Source organism: Pogoniulus pusillus, chromosome 2 (genome assembly GCF_015220805.1).
Source record: "Pogoniulus pusillus isolate bPogPus1 chromosome 2, bPogPus1.pri, whole genome shotgun sequence".
NCBI lineage: Eukaryota > Metazoa > Chordata > Aves > Piciformes > Lybiidae > Pogoniulus > Pogoniulus pusillus.
Window position 1 is genome coordinate 8,909,731 of NC_087265.1, and position 14,016 is coordinate 8,923,746.

General features: G+C 39.6%; 1 protein-coding gene across 1 annotated transcript in view; it reads left to right on the plus strand.

Moving 5' to 3' along the window:
- The first annotated feature begins 1,274 nt into the window (after positions 1-1,274).
- DARS1 (aspartyl-tRNA synthetase 1) overlaps positions 1,275-14,016 on the plus strand; it is a 40,358-nt gene continuing 27,616 nt past the window's right edge. The window contains exons 1-4 of the mRNA XM_064155712.1: positions 1,275-1,437; positions 2,598-2,655; positions 8,523-8,615; positions 13,424-13,526. Of these exons, the coding sequence (XP_064011782.1) occupies positions 1,366-1,437; positions 2,598-2,655; positions 8,523-8,615; positions 13,424-13,526 (326 nt within the window). The 5' untranslated portion in view covers positions 1,275-1,365. The remainder of the gene's footprint in view (positions 1,438-2,597; positions 2,656-8,522; positions 8,616-13,423; positions 13,527-14,016) is intronic.

Genomic DNA, 14,016 nt, shown 5'->3' on the forward strand with positions numbered 1-14,016 from the left:
AAGTTGGCACCTGCAGCAAGCCCCAGCCTCAATACTGGAACATTGACTTAAGCACCCAGCTGGAGGGAAACACCTGGATTTGCACTGATGTTCATTCTCCCCAAACTATCAGACCTACTTTAGGTTTTAGCTGACTAATAATAGACAACAGGACTAGCAGGGGCACAGCAGAGTGAAATCCTATCAGCATAAGTAAGACAGCACAAAGTGAACTTCTGTTTAGCCACCAAGCTGCCCAAGCACATTAGTTAGTCACCTCACAGTCCAATACATCAGATTGTAACATGCCTGACTGCCAAGCAGGCTGAGCAAGGACCAAACCCATCTGCCACCTCAGAGCTGTGGCCTAGACCAGCATAGCTCTGCTGCAGCATGGCATTTTTTGCCTCAGCATCAAACAGGGCTGGAATTTAGGAGCCTAGTCAGGATGGTGCACTTTGGTGAAAATCTCAGAATAGTTTGGGTTGGAAAGGCCCTCTGAAAGTCTTCTAGTCTAGCTCCAGGTGATAAGCAGGGACACTTCCAACTAGATCACACTGGTTAGAGCCCCATCCAAACTAACCTTGAACGCTTCCAGGAATGGGGCCTCCACCCCCTCTCTGGCCTGTCTGGGTCAGTGTTTCACCACTGTCACAGGAAATGTCCTCCTTGTATCTTTTAGCTGAAAAGCACTGCCCCTTGTCCTGCAGCAACGGACCGTGATTAAAAAATGTCCCCATCTGTTTTATAGTCCACCTTTAAGGACTGCACGGCTGCAATATGGTTTCCCCACAGCCTTTCCGTGTGCAGGTTGAGCAACCTCAACTTTATCAACTTTTCTTCACAGGAGAGGTGCTCCAGTTCTCTGGTCGTTTTTGTAGTCCCCCTTTGGCCCCGCTCCAACAGGTTCAGGTCTTTCTTGTACTGAGGGCTCCACAGCTGGACACAGCACCACAGGTGCGGTCTCACCAGAGCAGAGAAGGCAGAATCACCTCCCCCGACCTGCTGACCACGCTGGTGGGGATGCAGCCCAGAAACGATTTTTTAAGTCTTTTGGGCTAAAATGACTCTTTTGCCTGCCGCCCGCCGTCTGGAGACAGGCGCCTACAGCAAACAGCTCTCCTCCCTGGCGGCAGGAGAAGCGCCACGGCCCTCACGCCAGTGACAGCCCCGCCTGAGCTCTCGGCGGGACGCAACTCCCTGCCCGCCCCGCCCGGCTCAGCTTCCCGCCGCCGTCACGCGCGCAGCGGCGGCGACGACTCCGCTCTCGCGAGAGTTGGCCGCCGCGCGGCAGTCTCGCGCTGCTGCCGCTTCGCTCGCGAGAGGTGTGGGCCGGAGCGGGCAGCGGCGTGGCTGAGCGGCGCCGAGCCGAGGCTGGTCGTGAGGATGCCGAGCGCCGCCGGCCGCGGCCAAGGCCAGGAGCGCCGGCCGGAGAGTGGAGACTCGTCGTCGGCCGATGTGGGTCTCTGCAGGGAAGGGGCGGGCGCGGCTTCAAGACTGCCCACCCCGAGAGGGGGAAGGGGCAGGGTCCGGCCTAGCGCGCGGTTGGAGCTGGTTTAGGGTCCGACGCTGAAGGGTCAGGCGGCAGCGGTCCCTGCGGGGTGCGGAGGCCGGGCCCGGGACGCGGGTTTGGCCGGACCCGAGGGCAGAGCTGCCTTTCGCTTTTGCCCTGCCAGTCCACTTTCCCCTGCCCTCGGCCCGGCTAGTTTGAGACTCACTGAAGAGCTCGGCCCCTCACCGGTCATACAGCGCTTCCAGAGCTCCGGCGGAACCCCATCTCCGCGCGTGGGGTGTACGAGGCTTTGCTTGAGCCGTGAGAACCAGCAGAACCCTGCCCTGTCACCGGGGCCACTTCTGCAAGGGCACTGGTGGCTCCCGTTGGCCTGGCAGGGATATCTGACACTGATCACAGATCAGTGCTGAAAAATTGTCGGCCACTATTTCTTAAAAAAAATTAAAAATAAAATAGTAATAAAAAAATTCTATTTATTTTTGTGGTAAAATCAGTTTTGCTTGCTGATGAAAGGCAAAAAAATATATCTGCACCAAGGAATTCTGCATATAGGTGGCTTCTGTAGAATTGCATATGGGCCACAATTCATCAGAAGTGGTGGAACCAAGTAAAGGATTTAAAATTTACTTAGGTTTATATATTAAATAGAATAAAATAACCAAGCTTTTTTATTTGGAAATTCAGTAGAGTTTAGTTGAGAAACTAAATTTGTGGTCATGTTGATGAAAAAACCCTACCTCTCTCTATCTTAACCAGAAGATTTTGGTAGTGGTCAGTCAGGTTTGCTTTGGCTGTCACAGTGACATGCAGGCTGATGGATTTCCTAGTGTGCTGGCATAAGGGAAGGAAATACTTAGCAATGGATGTACTGTAGGACTCAATTTTATCCTTTCAGGAGTGGACTCTTTATAGAGGTATTCACACTTAGTTCTGTGTAGCAAGTAATGGTCCTAATGCATGTTTGGTGGTGGAGTTTCTTTCCCTTGCAGGGCACAGTTATTTCCCTTGTGTATACCTAGGGGCTAATTGAGTTGTATTACTTCCATTAACTCTGTAATGATTGTGTTAATTTTTCTTTGATACGTGTTTCTCACCTCCATTTTAGGATTATGCTAAGGAAAGATATGGAGTTTCATCAATGATACAATCCCAAGAGAAACCAGGTCAGTTAAAAAATGAAAGCTTTTTTAAAAGAACGGGGGAAAGGGAAGAGAAAAAAAAGAATTTATATGCTTGGTATCTTCAGTATTTGTTGCACAAATCATTTACCAAACTTTTTCGTTCAAATCCTGTTGTCATTCTTTCCTTTTACTCAAATATGTTTGACACTCACGAGGCTGCACTCGAAGTGTCCAGTTTTGGGCTCTCCAGTGCAAAAATAGACATCGACATTTTGGAGCTAGTCCAATTGCTCAGGAACTGTAACAGGGTCTCTAAGGAGAGGCTAAGGGAGCTCAGCTTGTTCAGCCTGGAGAAGAGGAAGTTGTGGGGTGATTATTACTGTTTAAAGCTACTTAATGGGAAGGCGAAGAGAAGATAACAGCCAGACATGGAGGTGTGTGGTAATTGAACAGGAGGCCATAGCACAAGTTGAAACACAGGAAATGCTGATTTCTGAAGGAAAAAAAATTTCTGAGGGTGGTTGGATATTGGAAATGAGTCGAGAGAAGTTATGGAATCTCAGTCTTTGCACTTGCCTGGAGTACACCCTACACAGCTTCTCAGCTTTTGTCTGTCCTGTCACTGTAAACTTAACTTTTTTTTTTAAATAATTGTTATTATTTATCATGTAGAGAGTCCTGAGATGTCAGGCTTTTTCTTTGAAGTTTTTCTATGGTTTGCTGTTCCAGTGCTTTGTATGAGGATATCTGTCTGTTTATGCAGCCTTCATTAGTCCTGCGTGTGAGCACCAAATCCATTAATACTATATATTAGCATTACTCATACTACTGTGGATTCAGGAAAATCTTATTTTCTACTGATGTGGAATTGGAATTCGGAGAGATTTGTCAGCTAGAAAACAATCTTCTAGGCCAGCATCCCAATAAATAATAATTTTCATATTATTCACTTCATGAAACAGGAATGAGGGAAGGTAATGCACTGGCTTATTATAACTTCTTCGTAAAAAAGGAGCATCATCTGTGCTTAGGTGATTTTTTTTTTTTCTCCTCTGGATGGTTGTGTTGATTGACCTCACTTAGGAAGGGAAATGGAGAATGTAGGGAGAAGAAGAAGGCACAAAAGCAATCATAGATTAAAACCAACAGAGGGGAAACATTATGCCCAGAATGTAATGGGACAGGAAAATCACTAGGGACTGTATTAACAGTCATTATTGAATGAAATACATACTATCTGTCAAAGAAAGGAAAGGAAAGTTGGAATTGCATTGTAAGACAGTCCAGCTGCTGGCTGCTGTGGTCTCCTGTCTGATACTGGGTCTTTCTGATCCATTTCAACTATTAACAACAACTTGTTTAGCCAGCTTAGCAAAGTGAAAGGAGTTGGTTATGGATTGGCTAGGGATCTGATGACCATTGGAAGGGGCGGGAACACAGCCATACAAAGTTGGAACCGTGCAACAATCCATAGATTGGTGTGCATAACCAAACAAGTATAGTATTAAGAAATAAGTACTTTATCCAAGCTAGCATCCGACTGGTTAACCTGCACTGCTGAAAGATTGACCTGTTGGATCTTCTCTCCCTGCACTCTTCTGTAGAGGCATTTGTCTCACTAGGGTTTCTGCAAGTTGTTTCCTCTGCCAGTTTCACAACCTATAGCAAACAATCATGTGGGAGTCCCAAGTTGGCAGATTGAGATGGTGGATCAAATCCTACTCTCATAGAGAAAATCTACCCTGCCAGCTGTGTCATATTCAGAAGAAATACTGAAGAATGGAGAAAAAAGTATGTTGAGAAGGAAAATGGCAAAAGCTACAGGAAATGTAGGCTGAGTGTTGTGTTTATGTCTTCTGTTCCCTTGGCCCTTGATTGTCATTTTGAAAGAAAAGTCTCAACCAGTGTATGAACATGATGGGTAGGTTTTCCAGTGAGCTTAAAATACAACCTGCAACACTTCCACTGTTCAGTTTTGGAAGATGCTTATCCTGAACACCAAAATTAGGTAACAATAAAACCTAAAATACCTACAAAAAACCCTTCAAGATCAACCTAGTCCTTTTCTTGAGACTAATGCCCTCTTGTTTAAAGATTCAGTAATTCCCAACAGGAGAGCTCTTACCATAAGGCTAATGGGAGAGTGAAATCATCACTCAGCATCAGTAGTGCTGATGCTTTTCTTCAAAGTATTCTGCTTGTATTGAGTGTCTTCAAGGAACTACTACTTGGGGCACAGGGCGGGTGGGGAAGCACAAATGGGGGTGTTCCCATCTGTCTGTACATTATTGATTTTGTTGATTTCTGAAGTCTGGGTGCATGCCATTTCTAATGAATTGTGTGATGTGCAGATCCACATACCATCTGGTAGCTGGAGCCAACAGACAATACAGACAGCACAGACATGGGTAGGAGCTCAGTTGGACACTTGCAGCACTGCTGTTTTCAGCTTTGCTTTAGTAGCTGCACTGTTCTGAAGACACTTGGCTGAACATGAGAAGTTAAAAAGCGTAGAGTGATCAGAACAGATCACTCACCTTCCTGAGGGGTAGGCTCATTGTTCATTTGCTGTACTCATAGATGCTTCTCTGTAAACAAAACTTGTCATGTTTTCACAATGTTACTGCATAGATGCTTCACTCTTTTCTACTGACTTCACGCACACCTTTGCCTCCGTTCTTGGGTTACTTCAGTCTTCTGCTAGTGTTGGCTGACCTGGCTATCTCATGTTCTCACTTCCTGTTACATCATATCTTTTAAGTCCTTCCTGCCTGCTTGAGGCTATGATTGCTAGTTAAAACTCCACTTGCCTTTCCCTTTTTCTCCCTTCAGCCTTATTACTTTTATCTCTCTTTCCTGGAAGCTGCTTTCATCTTATATTGCTTTTGGCTTTCAGGATTTTCTTTATTAAACTTCCCTTTCTCAAATGTATCCAAGATTGTAAATATGTTGGCACTTAACAGAGACAGCAGAAACATTGATCATACTGTTCAAAACACCATGATGCAAGAGAAGTGAACTTAATATTAACAGGCGGATGTGACAGGCGGGGAACAGGGGTCTAGGGCTGGAAAAGCAATTTTGTCTTGTATAACCCACACAGCTTTTGGGATGTGTATCCTCTTCCCCCATTTTTAGAAAGGTTAGAGTACTGAGACAAAGACAAAAATATTTAGTATATTGAGAATAGACAGGGCTATGCATGAAGAGAATTTAAAAAATAGAGTTTCCTCTTAAAGATGATTCAGAATGGCAGCAAGGGTGAGGTAGCATGCGTACTGATTTGGGACTGGAAGTAGTTTCAGACTTGCAGAGTATTTGAACTCTGTTTCGAATCTTTTTTCCCTGTAACTGTAGCATGATTTAGAACATCTTTGTATTATTGTTTATAAGTAGGTGGTAGTCTGAAGAGTGTGGTGGGAAGACCTTAAAGGTGAGAGCAAAGCTTTGTTTTTATCATGTGAGAGATGTTAATGAACTGAAAGGAATTACAGATGAAATGATGTATGAGACCACAGAGGAAAGATTTGAGCTTTGATATGTACAATATGTTTGTTGGACAAGACAAAATCGGTGACAAAGACAAACAATTGCTTACATTAAGAAACAAACATCATCAACTACTCTTAGAAATAAGAGGAAAAGAATACTAGATTTAGGGAAAGTTGAAGTAGGGAAACAAAGTGACATAACAGCTTTTCCGTTGGAGCTCATTGACAATACTAGAGGCAATGAGTGCAAGCAGAAACGCAGCAGGTTCCCTCTGAACATCAGGAAACACTTTTTTTTTACTGTGAGGGTGACCAACTGCTGGCACAGGTTGCCCAGGGAGATTGTGGACACTCCATGGAAATACTAAAAAACTGTCAGAACTCGTTCTTGGACAGCTGGCTTCTAGGTCCTGCTTGAGCAGGGGGTAGATCCTTTCCAATCTCAGCTGTTCTGTGATCTGCTTTTAGGAGAAAATGACTTTATGATGTTGTGTTTGTTTTTTTTTTTTAATAATACTGTTTTATTACCCTTTTTATGAAAGGTGAAATAGTTTTTAGTAATTCATGCCTTAGAGGAATTTTTGTGTCCAAGATGTCTTGTTTAGTCTTGACAAAATGTGAACCATCATGTATCCAAAAGACATTTAAATATAGTTATCTAATGCAGGTGGTTCCTCAAGCCCTAAGGATCCATAAAAAGCCTTGCACCTCATTCTGTCTTTATGCTTGTGCCTGGAAAATGTTTTAAATTTCAGAGAATACAGCTTTAAGTTAACTGAGGTAATTTTAGCTGTATGAATATCAAACTCTTAGAAATAATAAAGCTTGTGGGTTGTACTGGTTGCACGTTTTCTATAGTGCTGTACTGATAAAATTTGAATAACAGAAGTTACTGGTGAGTGATACCATCTTTATGTCCTTTCTCCCTTCCCCAGTGCACACATGCACACACATTATTGATATATTTGAGTCAACTTCCTATGACATTTCTTTGTGGTCTTTTGTTCTGTTCTGGTTTTGATATGTATCTCTGAAATAAAAAACTACATTGCCCTGAACATAAGCTAATAGTTTTATCCCCTTAAAATTCCCTGTGCAGAATAATAGGCTTACAGGGCAAGCTGTGACTGGTATTCAGAGATAGAGGGAAGGAGTCCAGAGCAGCAGATGGTAACCTAGAGTAGGCAAACTGCAAAAGTTCTGGCGGGAAAAGTCTGGAGTGGAAGTATCTTAGTAAATGTAACATTACTTTGAAATAAGGGAGCAGTCTGTGATAAGAGGCAGGGATGGAGTTTGCTTGTGTTTCAAAATAGAATAGAATGATAGAATTTCTGGAGTTGGAAGAGACGTGTAAGGATCACCTATTTTTCCCTGCTAAGCAGTGTTTTAACCACATACAATCTGTAAATTAGGAAGTGTAGCTCTTAGAACTGTTGAGGATCTCTGCAGTGCTGTGTGTAGCCTCTAAATTAAATCTTTGAGACCATGTAAAAATACATTTGGTCAAAAAGTCAACAGAACAATATAGTTACTCCTTCTGGAATAGCTTCATTTGTAATAATAAAATGCATCTCAAGGAATAACGGCATGCACCCAGCATAGTGGCAGTTCATAATGGTTGTATACAATTCTTAGCATTTTGATTTACTTAAAAATATTTACCTTTACAGTTTCTTTTTCCTTTACTGTCCAAAAGCTGCCATTTCCAAATCATGCATTCCTACTGTTATTTAGCTTTCTTAGCTACATAGAAATTGAAGGGTTCTTTCTGGTGAACACAATGATAGTAGTGCTTGATCAGGTTGTCAGGGACACTCAAAATAATTATAGTATTACTCTTCTTGCTCTGAAGTGCCAATAATTTAATCAGATTTTCTTTTAATCTCTAATGCACATTTACTATTGATTTCCTTTTCTATTTTAAATATTTTATGGTGATACTTGCCCTACTTACAGATGCAGAGAATGATCTCATCACCTCTGAGCTGTTGTTTTGCTGTGTTCAACACACCGGCTTTCATGTCCCACAGTGCAGCAGGGCAGACATCCCCTAGATAGCAGAATTTCAGAGTAATAAGTGCAGGTAGTACAGGTCAGCACAGTGAAGTCCTATCAGAAACAGTGTAGTCATGCTGGGTTCTGCCATCCATGAACTACAGTAGGTCTTGCTTTTGGTTTAGGGCAGTTCAACCCTGCTATGTAACTCAAACAATAAGCTTAAACCAGTTTAAAACCACTGAGAAAGGAAATGGGATCTTGTGTGTTTCCAGTACATCTGTTATGCTATGGACTTATTTTAAAGTTTAGCAATGATGGAAAATGTATTTGGAATTAAAAGTGAAAAATGTTTTGTTTCAAAAGAAAAACCCAAACTGTTTTAAATTGTGTTGTTTTTTGCTTTTTTTCTCTGTAATTCAGATAGAGTTTTGATTCGAATAAAAGATCTGACAGCAGAGAAGGCTGATGAAGTGGTTTGGGTTCGTGGCAGAATTCATACAAGCAGAGCTAAAGGTGAGATGCATCCAGGGTTTTTGATGGTATAACCTGAATCTTTATTTTGGCTTCATGACTCCTTAGTTATGTCTTACACACAAGAAAACTTTACACCAGGTTACTCTTCATTTTAAGTTAACTTTTTCTTTTTTCACTTATCTTGCCCCAAGAAGGTAAAAAGAAGTTTTGTTTTCAGCTGATTGGAAATTGGGCATTACTACTACAATGTAGTAAAAATAAATAATGGTGAACAATTGTAAAGAGGAATTTAAAAATACTGTAGTCATACTTTTTTGGGTGATAATAGTTGTGAGGTAGATCAGTTCTATGCTTCTACCATAAAACATACTTTTGTTAGAAATGTATCAGTTTTCAAACAGGTGATATTCATTCTGCTGCATATGAAAATTTTCACAGGACCTTTTCTTCAAAAGGAAGCAAAAATATTTGCTAAAATTTGAGAATTTTTACTTTCAATTATCAGCACCTGCTATATAAATTAGAACTTAAAATCAGAAGTATCTTTATTTTAATAAGACAAAGGGAAAATCCTTTTACAGATTCTCAGTGATGTGGGCTGATATACTTGGCTGTCTGACAGCCATATTTCTTCCCTGAACTCAGAAGTCCTCTCTGGAGATCAGTTTGCCATATGCAAACTTAAATAGGCTTTGGCCTTTTCAGTTGACATCAGATGCAGACAACTGTTGTACTGATTTCACTTACGTTTGGCAGCTCTGTAGTGAGATATAAATATCTTGTCTTCTCAAGAGCTGAAAAAAAAAGACTATAATTGTCTTTGCATTGAGAATAATGCAAATTAGGAAGGAGAATCCAGTACAGAATGTTGTCACAGATACAAGGTTCATTTGTCTTTTTAAGGCTTAATTTTCTTAAAAAATGTCCATTTTAATGAGTGTCTGTACTGTGGTTAGTTAAAATAAGGAACTACATGGAAATTCATAGATATAATGCACATTTGAATTTGTATTAGAAACTTTAAAATTAGGGAGTCCTCTGTGATTTCCTCAATAGTTCTGTCATGAGGTTTTACATGGAAGGCACTCTTCCCTGTAAATAGAAACTGAACCCCAAAAGCTCTGAAAGAGTTGGTCATTATAACTTGAAGTTGTTCAGACAGGAGACACTAACTATTATTGTCAGTATACAATAAGGAGTATCCATATGGCTTTTTTCTTTTGCAATTATAGGAAGAGTTCATACAACAGTTGATTAAAATGAGGTCTCTATGCAGACATTTAAAACAATGTAAAATTCAATAGTTGCTTATTACTTGTCTCTGTGTTGCATTTATATGTAATATCTTTCCTGGTATATGCATTTACTTCAGTCAGAGTAACATATGTAACATGACAATATTAGGATGTGAACTGTTTGCCATCCTTCACCTTTAACCTCAGGAAAGACCACTGTTTTTTGTTCAACAGCAGTGCTTATTTTCAAAACTCTTTAACACAACCTGAAAAATGAAAGCTAAAGGTGTTGCTTATGGGCATGAAATATTCTCAATTTGTTGATTGTGCTTCTTGTTCCTTCTTGGTCTGACAACACAGAACAATTCTGACATTTGGGGAATGCTGCTAGGGAATGCCATATGCTTGTTTATTTAAGCTGTGGGAGAAAGAATCTTACAAGGAAAGCAAATGTTTAAGAAGTAATATTAGCCTTTCCCACACACATTGTGGTGCTATTGCTACCATTATGAAAAGGAAAGTCTTGCAGGAAACAGGAAAATCTTACACAAAAATAGTGTTAGTTTTTCTCAGAAGCTCAACTTTGATTCCTAAATATCCAACATACCCTTTATTTAACCCCGTTCTTGACCAATAAACCAAAAACCCAAAATGTGAGCAACTGCGGAATCCAGCTGTCTCGTATAGCAGGTCACTCATGAAGTCTGGTGGAAATGAACTGAAGGATGTGTAAAGAATGGGGTGTTGGGAATTTCTGTGGGTTATACTAAAATTAAAGCGCTTGGGGCTCTGTGTTTTTTTATCATTGATTGAATAGATGCTAATTTTGGCCTATTTTGAAGCTACCAATCACATTTATCATCAAAAAGCAGTTGGGAAATCGTCAGGGTTCTGCCAGGCAGCTGGGACTTGTGCAGTATGCTAGACCTGAACTTGGTTTTGCTTTAGGAATGTAAAGGTTTATAAAACATCAAAACAATGTGTCTCAAAAGAAAGAGTACCACCAAGAGCAATTTACATACTGGAACAAGTTTTTTAGTAAGCTATATAAAGTTTTCTTTGCTGGCAGATGTGTGTAAATAGTGATGCAATAATTTATATGACAGAATGGATTTTACTCTTTATAGAAATTCATTCCTTACATCTTTTTCTCTCCTAAGATGTTAGCACTTACATCCAAGAAAGGAAACATTCCTATTTGGTTTTATGTGCTTACTTTTGATGGGTTTCTCTGTGTGGTGTCTTATTTGTTCAGTGACTAAAAGTTCCTTGCATTAGACTGAGTCAGACATTTCAAACCAAATTTCTTTTGAAAGTTTTCATCTGTTTAGACATTTTTGTGGAACACAATATTGGTTTGTTTTATAGAAACTTAGTTTACTGTTGAATGTGCATGAAGTTAGTCTTACACTTTTCACTTAAATACTAAGTAAATACTGTGAAGTACATGGAAAACATCCCATAATTATTTTTCTTTTTTTTCTCTAATGCTTCATTTTCTGTCTCTTCATCTGGAAAGACATCTAATAATGAAGTAGATTTGATTATGGGTTATCTTTTTTATATTTTATTTTGCATGCCTTGAACTCTTTTGAGAAAAGTTCTGTTTCCTCTTAGAGTCTTTGTAGTTGATATTTTAACTATTCCTATCAGGGAGGTTTGTTTGATCACTTATCTTCTATGTGATTAAAAAAGGCTGTATTCTACAAAACATCCGATTTCCTCATGAGAACAACTACTGGTACTCATGACAAGAAGATTTGAATCCTTTTATGATGCAGATATTGATCAAACTCCTAGTGGTTGGGATTAAGTACAACTGCCAAAATTTTCCTTCTGGTTGGTGTGACAGCAGGTCCTGCCGTGTATTTCACTGTCTTCTCTTTAAATAGTTGTTCACTGTCTTCTCTTTAAATAGTTACTAGTTGAGGGGCATTTTAGCTGTCTTTAGCTGCATATTTTTTGAGCAACTCATATCATTGCCAAAACCTCAGTCATATTTTGCTAAATTATTTGTGACTGAAAGCATGGAGACAAGTACTGTTTTCTAGGGTACACTGTGTCAGACCACATTGTCATTAAGAAATACTGAGATGTCAAAGATGTGAGATACAGTTTGCTCATCCAAAGAAACTGAGCATATTGTGTCCCATGGAAAAACTGCTTCATTTGTTGACTTACTGGATCTGAAACACAGGCATGTATACCAGTGAATTCTCTTTTTAATTTCTGAAGCCTATGGCTTAATGTTTGCCTGCAAGAAATATGTACATCCCTACCATATTAGCTTCTTTAATTGCATATTGCAGCCTCTAGAATAAAGAAATAATTGTACTCTGTTTTCTGAAAACAGTGCATTTCAGAAATCATAATCATAGGACAAGATGCATTACTTCCCATAATTATGGCATTAATTTTTAGTAATATTTCATACTAGGTTTGTATGTTTGCTTTTACTTCCATCAGATTGTGTGTCAAATGTTCAGCATTTATCTTCTGATACTGTTTAAATTAGCTGCAGGTACACCTCAGGAATGGTCATCTGCATAATTAAAAATGAAAACTGAAAGTGGCTTTTAATGCCAGTCGATTCTAATGTTTTATAGTCTGAGTCAATGGTAACTGGGAAATAGCTATCTCTAACAAAGCTTCTGGCTTCTTCCCATTCTCACCATTTTAATGGAAATGTTGTAATGTTATGAGTCAGAACTTGGAATTATAATGATGCCTTTTATCTGATGCTGGTACAACAATGAAGTGTTTGTTGTTAATTTCTCTCTCCAAGGAAGAAACATTTTAAATCACCATATTCCTTTAAGTTAAGAAGTAAATTATTATTAGACATGTGAGAGAAATATGAAATGAATGTGTGGCAGCTAAACAGATTGGAAGATTTGTTGACTTGGAAATACACATTTAAAATGTCAACAAAGCTCTCTGTAAATTATTATTAATTTCTATCAACATCTTTTATGCTAAGCTGTTCATGAATAAATTGCTCTTACTGGAATTTTTATTTGGGTCGTTTAGGTTTTTGTCATTCACCAGAATCAATACTCTTGTTGTTCCACTTCATTCTGAATGTGTGTGGTGTATTATAGAATGAACATTGTTGGTTTAGTCCCTGTGGTGCAAAATCAAGCCTATTGCCCAGAGTGGTTTTGTAAAGTGAACTTTGCAGCTTTAATCTGAGATGATAAGACAAAACTTTTAAAATAATGTAGGCTCAAAGTAGTGAGTTGAGAGCAGAACAACAAGGAAAAGTATGCTTCACTTCTTGCTGTTGAAGAACAGTGGAGAGTTTAAAGGTTGTGATTTTTTTTAAATCTAGATATTATTTGGCTTGAAAAGCTTATTGTTATTTTTAGAAAAGGTCCATTCACATGTTTGTAGACATGAGGCAGAATTACTTGATTTATCTCAGTGTTTGCTCTGTGTGCAGATGCAGAGCAGACTAGTTTGGTGTAGCTGTTTCTGTGTGGGGACTGTTGAAGGAGAGACACACTCTTAAAAGCTCAGCTTAATACTAAAGTAGTAAACCTTTTTTCTCATTCACAAAGACCTCAAGTAACTTGTCCTTAATACACCTGTGTTGTTTTCCTTTGTATTCAGGGAAGCAGTGTTTCTTAGTCCTGCGTCAGCAGCAGTTTAATATCCAGGCTCTTGTGGCTGTGGGACAGCATGCAAGCAAGCAGATGGTAAAGTTTGCTGCCAAGTAAGTAAGCAATTATATCCTGTTGTCAGAGTAAACAATGGTGGGAACCAGGACTCCCAGGGGTTGGGACCATTTTCACACATTAACATCAATGCTTCGTTTGTCTTAAAATGTAGTTATTTAAATTGTCAGCTCACTATTGCTTTGAATACATTACACTGACAAAAGATAAAATAGAGAACAGGCTTGAAATTCATTCTGAACTGCTGAAGCAGCATTCTTTTGCCATAGACAACCTACATTTACTTTCAAGCTGGCTCACAAAAAGTCTGGCAAGCTGAGTTTAGTTGGACACTTCATTTTGTGAGTAGTGTTTGTGTGTGTCTGCACATGCCCAGGGCTCTTCTTCTACAAAGTGTAGTAATACATTTCATAGCTAGAACTGATCTGAAGAAGTTCATATTGCAAGTGGCTTACTGAGTTGAAGAAATTAGGAGAATCTTCTGAGCAGTGAATTAATCTTATTTACACCTTATTTTTAGCATTAGAA